General features: G+C 36.7%; 2 protein-coding genes across 2 annotated transcripts; one reads left to right on the top strand and one right to left on the bottom strand.

The window, feature by feature from the left end:
* The first annotated feature begins 349 nt into the window (after positions 1–349).
* Positions 350–11,042, top strand: LOC107775776 (UTP--glucose-1-phosphate uridylyltransferase 3, chloroplastic). Its single transcript, XM_016595553.2, has 17 exons — positions 350–1,252; positions 2,245–2,419; positions 2,501–2,650; positions 2,748–2,909; positions 3,017–3,189; positions 3,302–3,368; positions 3,788–3,954; positions 4,783–4,941; positions 5,881–5,972; positions 6,073–6,167; positions 6,760–6,837; positions 7,021–7,116; positions 7,462–7,536; positions 7,614–7,705; positions 7,786–7,948; positions 8,964–9,024; positions 10,617–11,042. The coding sequence occupies exons 1-17, from the start codon at positions 549–551 to the stop codon at positions 10,727–10,729; spliced, it is 2,622 nt and encodes an 873-aa protein (XP_016451039.1). The 5' UTR covers positions 350–548; the 3' UTR covers positions 10,730–11,042.
* A 560-nt stretch (positions 11,043–11,602) lies between these two features.
* Positions 11,603–14,208, bottom strand: LOC107775777 (U-box domain-containing protein 1-like). The gene has a single exon (XM_016595554.2). The coding sequence runs from the start codon at positions 13,921–13,923 to the stop codon at positions 11,869–11,871; it is 2,055 nt and encodes a 684-aa protein (XP_016451040.2). The 5' UTR covers positions 13,924–14,208; the 3' UTR covers positions 11,603–11,868.
* Positions 14,209–15,351: the final 1,143 nt, after the last annotated feature.

Here is a 15,351-nt window from a genome sequence, read left to right as displayed (position 1 = left end):
TATTTTCACGTGAATATCTTTACAATAATTTTTTATTCTTGCAATTTAACTTTGTTTCTTCATATAAATAATTAAATCTACATGTAAAAAGAGAAGAAAGACGAGAAGTTTTATTTTGTGTCTCATACAACTGACACTAGTTGTATGAGACTCCTTTTTATCTTACAAATTTGTGGACCCCAATCTTACATTTATGGGTCCACAAAATTGTGACACAAAAAAATTGTCTCATACAACTAATGTCAATTATATAATTGTATGAGACACAAAATAAAATTTTACAAGAAAGACAAAGAAACAGGAAAATAAAAGCAACCAATCAAAATCATGGAGAAGATGAGGCATAGACGGTTATTTGGACAATGTTGTGGCGTTTGGCTCCTTTTTCTTTAAATATCCTTCCTTTCCCCTCGGCATATGCTCCCCGAATCTCTCCTTATCCTCCCCTCTGTCTCTTTCTCCCCTTACACTTTCAATTACAAAATCCTCACTCCAAAACCCGCTGAGCTAACAGCTAACAGCTTACAACTTACAACCTTCTCTCTCTAATGGCGTCCTCGGCGCCAGTGCTTCAGCAGCACAACAATTTCCTCTTCACTTTCAGCTCAAAAACTAAAAATACCAACTCAATTTTCTTCTTCAACTCTTATAACTCTTCTCTCAATTGCGTAACAAAGCCTCTCGCCTCTACATCTTCGTCTCTGTTTTCATCGCCATTTCAAACCTCCTCGCGTCCTTTAATTCGCCTCACGCGCGTTTCCACAGCACCCGTAGAGTACGTGCCGCCAGCTCCCGACTTCGATTTTCACAAAGAAATCGCCAGGCTTAAAGCTTTGAAATCGAAGCTTGATCATTGTACTAATTTGAAGGACAGAATCAGAGTGATTGACTCTGATAGTCGTGTGAATTCCTTTTTCTTTTCGCATAAGAATTCGTTTTCTAGGGTTTTGGAGACTTTGCATTTGGATGAATTTGAAGTTTTTTTGCTTAAATGTGTGGTTGCTGCTGGGCAACAGCATGTGTTCGGTGATGTTTGTACAGAATTTGAGCAGAAAAGAATTTCGCTGAAGAGTGCTTTGTATGCTTTGGCGGAAATGATTGAGAATTGGGATGTAAATGGCGGTAGTGGTGGCGGTGGCGGTGGTGTGAATGGTTATGGTATAGGAACTGAAGAGCATGAGGCATTGAGGTCAATGTTGAAAATTATTGGAGAGGTTGAGCGGTTTTATGATTGCATTGGAGGAATAATAGGGTTAGTTCTCTATGCTTTACTTTGTTTTGAGATCCTTCACTGGAGTATAGTCATAGCTTAGAGTGCCTGAACAGAGACATAATGGAAATAACAAATTGCGTTTGGCTAGAGAGTGAAGGCCTTTTAAAAACTTAAAATCGTAGTTAAAATTTGAAGCTTGTAAATAAATAGTTTTAAGTTACTTCCTTATGTCCTAGTGGGAGGCACGTACCCAGTAGAATAGTCGAGCTAGCCTGGACACCTTCGTCATAAAAGAAGAAGAAGAAAAATATAGTTTAAGTTACTAAATTTGAAGTACTTATGAAAATTCCTTTTCTAATTTGAAGTATAGAGTTTATGCAATCTGAATTCTTTGCTGAGCTTGTAACATAATTATTCTCTTTCATTTTAAAACCTCACTTATTCATCAAAAAACATAACCTTACTATGTGGAGGAAGTGTTTGCCATAATGTTTTTGAATGCAAGCATGAAGGTAGTACATGTTTGATTATTAATGAGCATATACAAACTTTTTGTGCTCAAACTTGCCGAAAGTTTTTGGCCGGATGTAATGTAACACTATTAAACATCTTTACCGTTCAATTCACTTTTTCAAAGTGTTTAAATAATATAAAGGAAGAAACAGCAAGTGTTCAAAAGTAAGTTCCTTTACAGATTTTTGTGGATAAACTTGAGATAGCATAAATTGTTTAAGGCTGCTTAACTACCTCCAACTTTTCCCGTAAATGTTAGTTTCCTTATTTATGTACTGTTCATCCATTTAACGTTTGCCGAGCCTCCATACTCTGATATCTTTCGCCAAATTAGCAAGCTATTATTATTCTACTTTATAAGTCTTTCCTTTAAGCTTTTTACACAAGTAGCATTGAGAAATCTTTCTTTATGATTTTCTTTTATGTAGTTATTGTGTAATTTTTTTGAACTATTTGTTGAGATGTTCTAGACCTTTTTAAGCTAGTTGAACTAATGAAATACAAGAATTTTGCTGCAGGTATCAGATAATGGTCCTTGAGCTTCTTGCTCAGTCAACTTTTGAACGACAGAGTCTGTCCCATCACTCAAATAAATCTCTCAAGCGTGAGATAATAGAAATTCATCCTCCACATGCACTTGATCTTTCTCAGGATTTAGAATATGCATCTCAAGCAGCTATTTGGGGAATTGAAGTTAGTCAATGCACTATATCTTGTAGATGTCAATGGATGTACTTATGGCATTGATCTAATCATTGTTTAACTCTTTTGAAGGGATTGCCAAACCTGGGAGAAATATATCCTCTTGGTGGCTCGGCAGACAGGCTGGGTTTGGTTGACCCTGACTCAGGTGAATGTCTACCTGCTGCAATGCTTCCGTACTGTGGGCGTAGTCTATTGGAAGGTCTTATAAGAGATCTTCAGGTAACAGAAATATCCTTATCAAGCGACTGTTTCTGCATTCATAGTGTTCTAAATCAAATCAAAACCAATACGATGATATCCTTTAACTATATGCAAGGCTAGGGAGTACCTGTATTTCAAGTTATACGGCAAACAATGCATCACTCCAGTTGCAATAATGACAAGTGCAGCAAAAAGCAATCATGAGCGTGTCACCTCACTGTGTGAGGAACTCCACTGGTTCGGAAGAGGAAGATCAAATTTTAAACTTTTCGAACAGGTAGAAATTCACATGCTTCCCATTCCTATGACTCGATGAATTAATGTGTGTTCTTATATTTATTACATAAGCTGTTCATTTGGTGATTTAAATTGTCAAATTGCTAGCCTCTTGTTCCAGCTGTTAGTGCAGAAGATGGACAATGGTTGGCGAGTGGACCATTCAAACCTATATGCAAACCAGGTGGTCATGGGGTGATCTGGAAACTTGCCTATAATGAAGGTGTTTTCCAGTGGTTTTATGATCATGGAAGACGAGGTGCGACTGTGAGACAAGTCAGGTCAATTTCAAATTGATATTTGCTGTTTCAAGATAATTACTAGCTTTCAGTGGCAAGAGATAATGGGGGATAATTTATGTCCTGAATATGGTAGACATTGTTGACTTTGCAGTAACGTTGTGGCATCTACAGATTTGACTCTTTTGGCTTTAGCTGGACTTGGTTTGCGTCAGGGAAAGGTAAGGTTTAACATATCATGTCAGTTTTAAAAGCATCGAATTTGGGCAGTAGAAAAGTTAGAGAATTGGATTTGATTTGACTTGTCTTCAAGCTATTCTTGATAGTTCTGTATTCCTGAAATTGGATTGAGAGAACTTTGCTGATTAGGCAAAATAATGAATCCTTTTAGTTCATGAAATTAGTGTCACCTTGGAAAAAATAATCAATTCTTTTAAATGCTTGGACAAGCTGGAACAATTTATGGAACACAAAATATATTTAGGTTTCTTGCCTGCTTGGACAAGCCAAAACAAGAGTATATTTAGGTCTAAGCCATGCGCTGAATCCTTGACTTCGTGCCTTATTTCTTGCTTGCTCTGCACTGGAATCAATCTTCTATTTACTTTTTATAATCTTTGGTCAAATTCAAAATTTCCAGAAACTGGGCTTTGCTTCATGCAAGCGAAATGCGGGTGCTACTGAAGGCATAAATGTTCTAATTGAGAAGAAGAATCTTGAGGGGAAATGGACCTATGGTATATCCTGCATAGAATATACCGAGTTTGACAAGTTTGGAATGACGGATAATTCTCTTTCTTCTTACAGGTACTCTATGTCCTTCCTTATTCAAATGCAAAGAATGATGGCTTTAATTGGAACCTTTTGGTATCTTCCATTATGGGTTTTAAGACAATTACAACAATCTCAGTGTATGTAAATTATGTCAAAATGACTTTCTGCTTGTGACAGTGGCTTTGGCAATTTGATGAACCCTGTATTTTGTCTGTTCAGAGTACCGGCTGATGTTTAGAATTCTCTACTACAAATTGATGCTGTCAACTGTAGATTTTGCAATCAACTTGTCTAAATAGTTTTTAAGTCTTGCTACTGAAAAGTTCCCTGAAACTGGGATTATGTCTCTGATTTGAGATTGATGATGCCATGGGGTCTTCCTAAAAATTACCTTCTGCTCTCAGTTGCTTTGCTGGAAGTGTAGAAACTAATTTTGTAGTGATGATATTAAACTTGAGATTTGGCGTTACTGCATAAAGGACTCCTATTTCATGCGGGAAAACCTATCACCATGATAGTTCGTTTTCTTGTTCATTGGGTTTGTTTGGTGATACAAGGGCATGTGTGATGCAAAAGAGTGAAGTTTCAAGCACTTCTTGTCTGTCTATATGATATTCGTTGTCCTTTTGGATTAACCACCCAACCCTTCATTTCCTGTGCTGTTCTTCATTTCTTTGTTGATGCTTCTGTGATATTGTATTTCACTGAGGTGTCAAGCTGGCCTCTTGGTTGTAGATATATGCATACTTTAGCTTATTAGGTTTTCATCCTTCTATCTAACTTTCCACGGTAATGATGATATTACTATAATTACATGTCATTCTGGAAAATTCTAATTTCCTACCTTCTTCCTTTGTTAAGTTTACAGGGCGAGTTTCCTGCCAATACAAATATTCTATATGTTGATTTGCCCTCTGCTGAGCTAGTTGCGTCAAGTAATGATGAGACTAGTTTGCCTGGAATGGTGCTTAATGTGAAAAAGGCAATCACATATGTGGACCAGTTCGGAAGCAAGCATAGGTACATCTTCCAGTTGTGAAAGCTATTCTAAAGGTCTCTTTGTCTTCACTGGATGGAACATGTGCTTATTATCAAATTTATTGCTGATAGATACCATGATTACAAAAAGTGCATTGAACTCCATAGTTGAAAGTATCTTGTTTTTTATAACTTCCAACTCACGTTCCCAAGTAGAAATTAGAAAGGATCATATAAGATTAAAATGGTTCCTGCATGAAATACAAAGTTCTTTTGTTACACCTCTTGCATTAGCAGTTTCCTGCCTCTAGCTGCAAAGGAACTAATATGTCACACTTGTCACCCAGAAAAAAGAAAATGTCCATAATTTTTATCTTGATGTTGTTGAGCACACCAAGTGGACTTCCGTTGGCATTCCTAGTCGACTTAGAAATTACGAAAAATTCAGTTTTAATTTGGTTTTGAAATACTAAGTAACTAACCGTGCAATCAGAAATATCAAGACTAGTTAGAAGTATGAACTTTGCCACATTTGATGTGACATACTCCTCATTTTTGAGAGGAACAAAAAAGAAGAATGTGACATACTCTCCTTTTCCTGAAAGTCTTTTTTCTGTTAACACGTGAACTTGAATGGCGCTCTAATGATGTGATTGACATTTTCAAAGAACCCAAATTTATAAAGAATTCAGAATTAATTTGTGTTTTAACTGTCACGCACAATAGCCGTATATTCATGTGTCTGCACTGCATTACTGAAAAAGAAGCATTTACTTGGCCTTCTTTCTTGGATTTGGTTACTTTTTAAGTTTTATGTCTATTTAAAGTTGCTATATGTGTTTGGAAGTCTTCACATCATACTATCTTTGTTACTGCATGATTACTGGGTCAAAATAATGTCCTTGTTACTGCAGTAGCTTCTTATTTTAATGAGTTCCAAATACAGGATTCAATGAGATTTTACTTTCTGTTTCGTTCCAGTGTCCCAGGTGGCCGCCTTGAGTGCACAATGCAAAACCTTGCTGATAACTTTTTCAATACACGCTCATGTCGATGTTATGATGGTGTTGAAGGTCTACATGGCCACTTTCAGTAAATTTTTCTTTTTATCACATACCATAAATCTTCCCTTCTGATCCAGTTTTAAATGAAATGACTTTGCTTATATTGCAGATGGACTAGATACTTTTATTGTATACAACGAAAGAAAGAAGGTGACATCTTCTGCCAAGAAGAAACGTAGACATGGTGACAAGTCGTTGCACCAGGTTATACAGAATTTAGTAGCTTCTTTATGAGAAATTTGGAACAGAGCATATTTTCCTTGATAGGCAGACACTCGACCCGGCCTTGAAATTCAGTTCTTCTAGCTTCTCGGTTTAAGTAATATTACAGAGGTCAAAAGAACTGCACTGCCTCTGTAGTAACAATCACATAAAGCTATGTCTCTGCTTTTTGAATTTTTGGGTACTGTTTCTTCTCATGAGATGCGTAGCATGTTCTTGTTCCCAGAACTCTGCATGGTTTTTTGGCCTCATGATGTGTGTCATACTAAAATACTTGAATCTCCAAATGTTCACATTTTCTTGTAAAAGTATCAATTAAATGAGGACACACCTAAGAAATGTGTCGAATCAAATGTCATGGGTTGAAGCTTTATCAATTATATGAGCTTAGTTACAGCTGAGGAGAAAAGAAACTAATGGCGATATATTTCTTGTCCATGAGAGTCAAAGCCCAGAGGCTAACATCACAGTTCTGGAGGATATGTATTTTAAAGTCTGTGTTTATTTTTTTCAGAAACTAGATTAGATCCGAAGTATTATTATAACTCATTGGCATTGAAATTGGTCCTTGCAGACTCCAGATGGCTCGCTGTTGGATATAATGCGTAATGCCTATGATATTCTTTCCCACTGTGAGATAAAAATTCCAAAGGTATTTTGCGGGACTGAACTTTCATCATTTGTATCCTTATCTATTGGAATATTCTGACCTAGTTACTTGAACTTGGTTAGTATATAACATGTTAGCGAGCAATTTATTCGAGTCTTCTTCCGCAAAGTACCTGTTTTTGTTGAAGTTGGTATACTTTTTTAAACTCCTTTTATGTATCTGCAGATTGAAGGTAACGAGAAGTATGTTGACTCTGGGCCTCCATTTCTTATTCTTCTCCATCCTGCTGTAGGTCCCCTTTGGGAAGTAACTAGACAGAAGGTAATCTGGCAATTGCCTTTCATTGTTTTAATATACTGCAGTTTTCCCTGATGTCGTGGATTTTCTTCTGAAACCCCCAAAACATAGAGTTTTGACTATGATTTGAAAAATTGACCTTGAAAGTTGATGTCTGCACCTAATTCATTCGCTGGCCTATTGTGTTCTTCTCCCGGCCATCATCTATCCATCGTCTAGGCTCTAGTAGCTAATTAATTGATTTACTATCTTCAAGTTTGACTACTATCTTCACTTTTTGTCCTTCTTGATTGTTTAGGAGAGAAGTCATGGGGCATGCTCTACTGTCATGAAAGTTGTAACCATTTCTTTTTGCTTTGTCTCTCTTAGTTCTACCGAGGTTCCATATCCAGGGGTTCAGAGTTGCAAATAGAGGTTGCTGAGTTCTTGTGGAGAGATGTGCAGGTTAGGATTCTTGGTTTGTGCAGCCAGGCCATGCTTTTCATATCGTTATGACCTATTTACTTGGCTGTGTTTTCCAGCTTGATGGGAGTTTGATCATTTTAGCTGAGAATATATTAGGTTCAACCACAATTGATGAAAATGGTGAAACCATTCTACAGTATGGAAAAAGGTAATGAAGTCTACCTGGTGAAAATTCTTGAAACTACTAGTTTGATAGATGTCCATTTAATGATAAAATCCTTTATGTAGGTGTGGGAGATGTAAGCTGGAGAATGTCAAGATATTGAATGATGGAATTAATTGGAATTCAAAAGAAAACTTATACTGGAAGCACGATGTGCAGCGATTTGAGGCAGTTAATGTGTTACTGCACGGAAATGCAGAATTTGAAGCAGCAGATGTTGTGTTGCAGGTTCGCTTAACCCTAGAGTATATGATTAGCATTTCAACATGCAAATGTGTAGTTGTTAATTTTCATTGTACTTTGGGAGGTAGTTAAGATTATTAGTGACTTCTTTGTGAAGTTGTATGTTAGTTTTTAGTCCCAGATTTCCCTTTGGCAGGCGGGGTAGGGGTTGTTTTTTGGTTAAACTTCAAAATTTTATTTTACCAAGCATATCAATATGCACATATGACTCATTTGGACTCATGAGTCAGTTTTGTTTTTTGGTTAAACTTCAAAATTTTATTTTACCAAGCATATCAATATGCACATATGACTCATTTGGACTCATGAGTCAGTTCTCAGCAAGCAGACTACTACCGAGTACCGACTATTCTGTCCTATCCTCAATCCAGTAGAGTTACTGGATAGTATCAACAATGGGTACAATCTCTAAGATAGTGTGCTATACTGGGTAACTATTCAGACACTCTAAATGCTTTTGCCATTTACAGAATTTCTGCCCATAGATGTGTAGCTGTAAAACAATTTCTCTTATCAGCTGCCAGAGAATCTTTGGTTCCTGAATCTTCTAGCATTCCTCTCGGACCAAATTTGATATACACTAGCTGCAAACAGGAACCCAATGATGCCTGCTCTGGCCTGGTGTTATTGCTTTTCTTAGCTGCCCATTGTACTTAATTGATTTATCTCCTCTCCTAGCCAGTCCAGGATGGTGTTCCATATAAGCTTTGAGTACAGTCAAAGAAGAGATGCTCCAAAGTCTCCATTACACTGGTAGGGGTTGTTGGAAGTAAATTAAAAAGCTAAGTGCAGGATAATATCACCTATATTGACAGTTAACTGCCTTTTCTAGGGGTCGTCTTACCATGATTTTTTGCTTCTGTTAAGAAGGAATTTGAAGTATATGGTTTACATGACATCTTATTATGCATGCCCTATTGGAAAATCTATAACTGTGCTTTTTTTTATTTTTATTTTATCAAATGCTGATATGCTCTTTTATCTTGTTTTCCAAATGCAGGGTAATCATGTTTTTGAAGTTCCAAATGGTTACAAAATGAAGATAACAACAGGAGACTCAGGTTTTTAGAAGATTTTGATCTAATATATTCTTAAGTTGCTCTTTTGTTATCATATTATTTTTACCAAGGCATTTCATATTGATTAACAGTTACATTAAATTGTTTCCTGTTATTGTACAAAAAATTTAATTTAGTAGCTAACTATTACTATATGAAACTGACTCTTTAATCAAGTCTCTAATAATCACAAAAACAACCACGACTACGCCTCAGTCCCAAACAAAGCTAGGTCGGTGATATGAATCCTCAATTCTTTCTTTAAGCTCTATTCATATCATCAAGACAAAATAACATAAGAGTAGTAGGGAAAATACGTGAAATATATATGTAAATAATACTAGTAATAATAAGAATAAATAATAATATTCCCTCCGTCTCATATTATCAGTCGTGGTTACTAAAAATAGTTGTCTCAAATTATTTGTCATTTTAGAAGTTCAACACAAAATTGATTATTTTTTCCCCTTTTTACCGTTAGTAATAATTATCCTTGAAGACTACAAACACCTTAATTACGGATAACTTTGTTCAAATTTCAATAAGTCAACCTTGTTTTCTTAAACACTTTATCATGTAAAATTACACAAATGCAATCAATTAACACCGGAATCCTAAAAACTTCTACCATTCTACACATAAATTGAGAAAATATTCAATGAAGAAAGATTAAATATTAAGACATGAATAAGGGTAAAGTAGTCAAAATCTCATTCTAACTAATTTTTCTTAAGGGGCGTGTATAAGAGAATCATGACAGATAATATGAGACGGAGGGAGTAATAATATTAAAGCTTCTCTAACAAATTTAGAGCTCCTAACTAGCAAGTATCACCTATATGGATCCTTTTCTTTCCATTGTACCCAATCTTTAGCTAAGCCTGCATTGATTCCAAGGATTTGTAGGTCTTTCGAGACAACTTCCTTACATGTGATTTTAGGTCTATCCCGTCCTTTTTAAGACTTTCACTCACTATTGTTTTACACCTAAGTACTGGTGCATTTATATTTTATAGAGAGCCGCAAGACATAACCAAACCATCTCAAGCGACTACCTCGCATTTTATCCTCAATGCGTGCTACTTGCATCTTCTGGCAAATGTGTTCATTTTTAATAATCACTTGTTAAATAATCAAAAACAGGTTTGATAATCCAAACCAAACAAGCCTATATTAAGGTATTGCTCTTCTGGACACTTAAGTGAGTTGGAGATATTATTGTCATAGTATCCCTCTTCGCATTTTGTCACAATCACATTTTCCTCTTAGTTGGTATTAGTTAAAATAGCATAGAAGATGTTGCACCATTATAGCTGGCAGCACATAAATGTACCTGGATCGATTAACAGAAGGTCTTGTAGAGTCTAACTCACTTCTTGTGAACGTGTTGTGAAATGTGGACAGAAGTGCAAAACCTTTAGTTGCATTCATAACATTTGTATATTGATTATGACAAATATGTGGTGAGCAAGGTACACATGCAGTGTCCCAGTAGGATAGCTGAAATACCTTGGCAGCATCGTATTGGGCGTAGACCTTTTCTTTGGGTTGAAAATACTAAATTTATTTACTAATTGTTGTTTCCTATCATTCAGGATTAGCAGTCGAACTTAAACCTATTGAGAAGAAGTTGATGGAGTGTGGAAGCTGGTTTTGGAACTACAAGATAATGGGCAAACATGTTCAGTTGGAATTGGTGGAGTTATAGGATGACTGACAGATGCCTTACCAACTTCGTTTGTGAATCGTGGTTCACAACTGGGGCTTGTAACTCACTTTCAGGCTTGGTTGAACAAAAGTTGAACCACTCGAACTCTCTGATCAGTTTTGTGATTAATTGCAGCTGTTTGTAATTTAGTTGTAAATCATGTCTAATAGTAATTTGACAACTCTAATACCACAGTAGTATTTTTTTCTTTCCTTTTTTTTCGTGTAAATGTAAATAATTCATGTTTCCCTCCGGGTTTCTTGGTCATTGTTGTATGCTTTTTGAGCATCTGTAACAAAATCGATTCCATGAAGATGAATGCTCGTGGCATCTATGTTTATTTTTATGTTAGGGATACCTCTTTATTTGATTGAAGTTGCAGGGCTTTATTTTTGAGAAAAAAAGGAAACAAGCCCAATAAAATATGAAGATAGTTAGAAGTTGCAGATTTTTTCTTTTCACGGCAAGGGTCTAATTAGTGTTTGAACAATGTATTATTATTGATTATGTTGGCCGGAGAAGAGGCTGTTTTTATCGGTAGTCTAATTGGAGAGAAACAACGTGCCAGCAAGCGTTTATGGCTGGATTCAAACACTTGGACATTTTACTCTTACTTTTCTCACGTTTCTGCTTTGCCACTTCATTCCCTATCCAGTGATCGCTTCTCTGGATACTAATGTTAATCCATAAGGTTTCATAGTTGTCAGAGGACCCATGAAATGCAATTATATTTCGAACTCTTTGATCGAAGTTTCCAGTTTAAATCTCCATTTGAATGTTCTTATCTTACTGTCTCTTGTTTGCATTTTGGCAGTGCTTTCACTGACTATGCTTTATGTGCTGACAAAGCAGGGACAATATTTGATGAGCGATGGTTTCCCCTTGATTTTCTCCTCTGTGCTCTTTCATGCTCAAAGAGAGCAGATTTTCATGAGCAAAGTGCTGAAAGTAATATACTGACTCATAATAATTTGCATTTCAATGTGGCTTCGATGAAGAAGAGTTTTACAACTTGATTGGATGTTATCAGGTTTATGGTGAAAGGGATAAAGGTTGAATTACAGTAACTTAATGTGAAAAGTATTTCCATCCATTTACATTCTTGTTAACAGTGTATTCATTTCTCTCATCCATCAGGCTTACTGAGATTGAGAGCAGCATCTATTAAGTAGTCTTAGAAGAGCGTCAGCCTTTCTTCGAGCTCTCAGGGATCCATCAGCAGCCAAGCTTTGGAGAGAAGGAATACTTCTTGGATTCATTAGTAATTTTCCTGCAACCTCCTCTCCACTATCCTTGCAGAGTCCCAGCAGTAGTGTTATTGAATGATCCTTCCCTTTTGAAGATCCAAATCTCAAGAGATCAACAAGAAGAGGAACCAAGATCCTACTCTTTCTCAACGCTTGTAGCCCTTCGTTGCAGCCCAAGACAAGTGCAAGAACCGCCAGCGCATCATCAGTTATACCAGCTTTGTCATCCATCAGAAGATTAATAAGTAGAGGAATAGCTCCAGCAAGCACTATACTTGGCCTGTTAGCATCATAGACTGCAAGGTTAAAGAGTGCTATAGCAGCATCCTTTTTCCCTGCTGTAGTTCCTTCTTCTAAGAGTCCGACCAAAGCTGGAATCGCTCTGGTACGTGCCCCTATGATTACTTTGTATTCGTCGATTACAGACAAGCTGAATATTGCTGCTGCTGCATTTTCTCTTGCTTCCATCGTTTTCCCACATTGGAGGACTTCAATTAAGCTGTCGATAACACCAGCAGACATAATCAGGATCTTGTTATTCTCATGTATTGAAAGATTGAGTAATGCTGTGACTGCATTCTCCTGGATTCTTGGATCACGGGAACTAAGTAGAGTCATCAGAAATGGAATAGCTCCAGACTCAGCTATGATCCTGCGATTGTCCATGCCAGTTTTTGCTAGCAATCTTAGTTCATATGCTGCCTGTCTCTGTATATCTGGAGATCCTGTTGCCAGTTTCCCAACTAAAAACTCTGCTGTCATTTTCACAGCATCTGTGGCAGCTTTAGTCGCAGAAATGTAGTCAATCGCCTTGTCACATTTCTTAATCTTACTGCTGCTGCTACTCTCTGAATCTGAAGGAGATAATGTAGGTTCTGTTATTGGGATGTTGTTCTCTTGGCACCATTGATGGATTAGACTTTTTAGTGCATAGTTAGGAATGAGAGCCATATGTATAAGCCTCTGCCCACTTTTTGGACAGGTGTGGTGCCCTGAATTTACCCACTGAGCGATTGAATTTCGATCATAAGTATGGCCTGATGCTATTATCACGGGATCCCTCATCAAGTCAAGTGAAATTGGACAGCGGAGTTCATCAGGGATGTCGGAAACCACTGAATAGCATGAGGAGGATTGATCAGCACGAGCACTCATCGGTGCTGGCTGCTTCAAATTTTGCTTAATCATTAGGTGTTCTTCCAAAATTGCAGTTTTTGATAAGGAGATCAAGGATATTAGGCTGTTGATATTCGAGATGGCGATCAGTCCACCCGTGCCTGCCTGTTTCTCAGCTTCTGCCTCCAATTTCGAGATCTCTTCCTCATAATCTAATGAGCTTCTCAAACCAATGCTTCTCATAGTGTCCTTCATTCTCCGAAAGTCAATGAAGCCTTTGTTCTTGCTGTTCTTATCACAGTTATTAGTAGCCATCAACTGGAGAATCTCTTCCCTTTTCTGAATTTCTCGAGGATCAATGAACAAGTCAGCCCTTTTCGCCTGCTTATGAAGTAGCACCACTTGCTCCTTGGTGTCTACAGTTACATGAAGCAATCTCAAAGGTAAAATATCAAGCGCCTTTTCCATCTCCTTCATCAGTGCATGAAATTGGTTTGAAATCAATTCTGTCTGCATGAGATTCCACAAAGAGCTGCTCTCTTTGCAACTTCCTATGAGGAGCTTTACCTTTCTTATGACAGAGAAAAGCTCAGTCAAACAGAGGATTGAGGATGGTGGAAGTACTGCAGTGGATGATGTTTCTTGAATTTCTTCAAACAATGAAGAAAGAATCTTGATCCTTCTTACCATTGTTGAGATGTTTTTCACCTGTAAAAATGGAAGCTTTTCCATTGACAATACTTCGTTAGAGATGTGAATCAGAGTTTCCACCAAATTCCCACTTGGGAGAAATCCTGAGGAAACCATGAGTGGAAGTGGAAGTTCATTCATGCTTGAGCAATGCGTTGAATATGTATCATCAGTTAATGACTCAGTAATGATCAAGGTTTTCTTGTAGGGTTTAGATTAGTTGTTGAAACTTTCTAAATTCTGTTAAGGGGAAAAAAATATTAAAGTTATGAACAGTATTGACTTTTCCTGCTTGTACTGTTTTGTGTAAGCGACAGTAAGATGGCTGGTTGAAGGGGAAAGCAAAAGTCTTGAATTGCTGCCACTTGGAGGACATACTAGGCTGCAGGTTTTTGTATTATTCCTATTGCTAATTTTATATTCCCATTTGACTAATGGGGTAATATATTTGTCAAACGAGAGAGGATTCCGTGTACTTTCATTTTGGTGGCCGAACTTTCTTATTCGAAAATCCCTTAGTTTTGTCCTATTCTACCTAGCTGCTAAAACTGGATTTCATGTTTTTATGTCTAAGTTTTGTGCACTTATAGCGTATGTATTTTTGCCCCAGGTTAAGTCAATGATCTTAATGATATGACAGTATGAAAATAAAATAATAGCTTGCTATAATTGAGTAATTTGCATTTATAATTATAGAAGAATCGTATTACACTGTTTGTTGTTAGAAAATAATAAACAAAAATGGCTTTGAGGCGTGAAAATCGACTGTCCTTAAAGAGTTATCGCCGGTATACTAATTTAGGGAAATACAAAACGATTCTCTTCAGGATACAACAAAGCCTGAAATAATACTTGTGATTTTCTATCCTACTTCGTTGGAAATTCTTCTGTATTTATAGGCAACTAACAGACCCTTTCAGAAAAAATGTCTTGTTTCACAAACAATCATATTCGGTTGGACCCTTTCATAACAGACATAACTATTTATTCGAATTTTGAATTTAAAATTCAAATAAATTTAATTTTTCTGTCACAAAATAAATAATTAATTTTAGGATCCGACCCGGCCCGCGCCAAAGCCTCAAGTCCAAGTCCAAGTCTTTGATTATAATATATAAATATATAGTGTACTTAATTGCACACACTTAAAAGTATGTGTCCTAAATCAAAGACATAAAAGGGACAAGTGCTTAAAAGGCTTCAAAATTGCCTTCTCTCTTCCGATGTGGGATCAACCCACTTCCCAACTGGAATAACAAACTATCTTACAATCCCCCTCTAGTTTGTTATTTCACTCCATAATACTTGTGAATAATAGAAAGTATTTTATATAGATTTGAACTTTCCTTTAGTGTAAGTACTTTAAAGCTTTGACGAAGTTATTGGTATTTTAAGATTTGAACCACAACTCCTTATGCCAAAACCGAAAGTACCATACACACAGTGTTATCTAGTAGCTTAGAAAATCCAGTATTCGCTTTAGCACGTCTACGACCATGTGCTCATCCTGAATTCATGAATATACAAGATCAACCCTTTAAATCTTGCTAGAAGCGGCACCACTTCAAT

Source organism: Nicotiana tabacum, chromosome 6 (genome assembly GCF_000715075.1).
Source record: "Nicotiana tabacum cultivar K326 chromosome 6, ASM71507v2, whole genome shotgun sequence".
Lineage (NCBI taxonomy): Eukaryota > Viridiplantae > Streptophyta > Magnoliopsida > Solanales > Solanaceae > Nicotiana > Nicotiana tabacum.
The sequence above is the reverse complement of the archived record's forward strand: the minus strand, read 5'-3'. Positions and strand labels throughout refer to the sequence as shown.

Coding starts and splice junctions, on each gene's coding strand:
- LOC107775776 (XM_016595553.2), top strand. CDS start 549: ATGGCGTCCTCGGCGCCAGTGCTTCAGCAGCACAACAATTTCCTCTTC. Junction 3,190..3,301: donor GCGACTGTGAGACAAGTCAG/GTCAATTTCAAA, acceptor TTGACTTTGCAG/TAACGTTGTGGCATCTACAG. Junction 7,117..7,461: donor GGGAAGTAACTAGACAGAAG/GTAATCTGGCAA, acceptor TGTCTCTCTTAG/TTCTACCGAGGTTCCATATC.
- LOC107775777 (XM_016595554.2), bottom strand. CDS start 13,923: ATGAATGAACTTCCACTTCCACTCATGGTTTCCTCAGGATTTCTCCCA.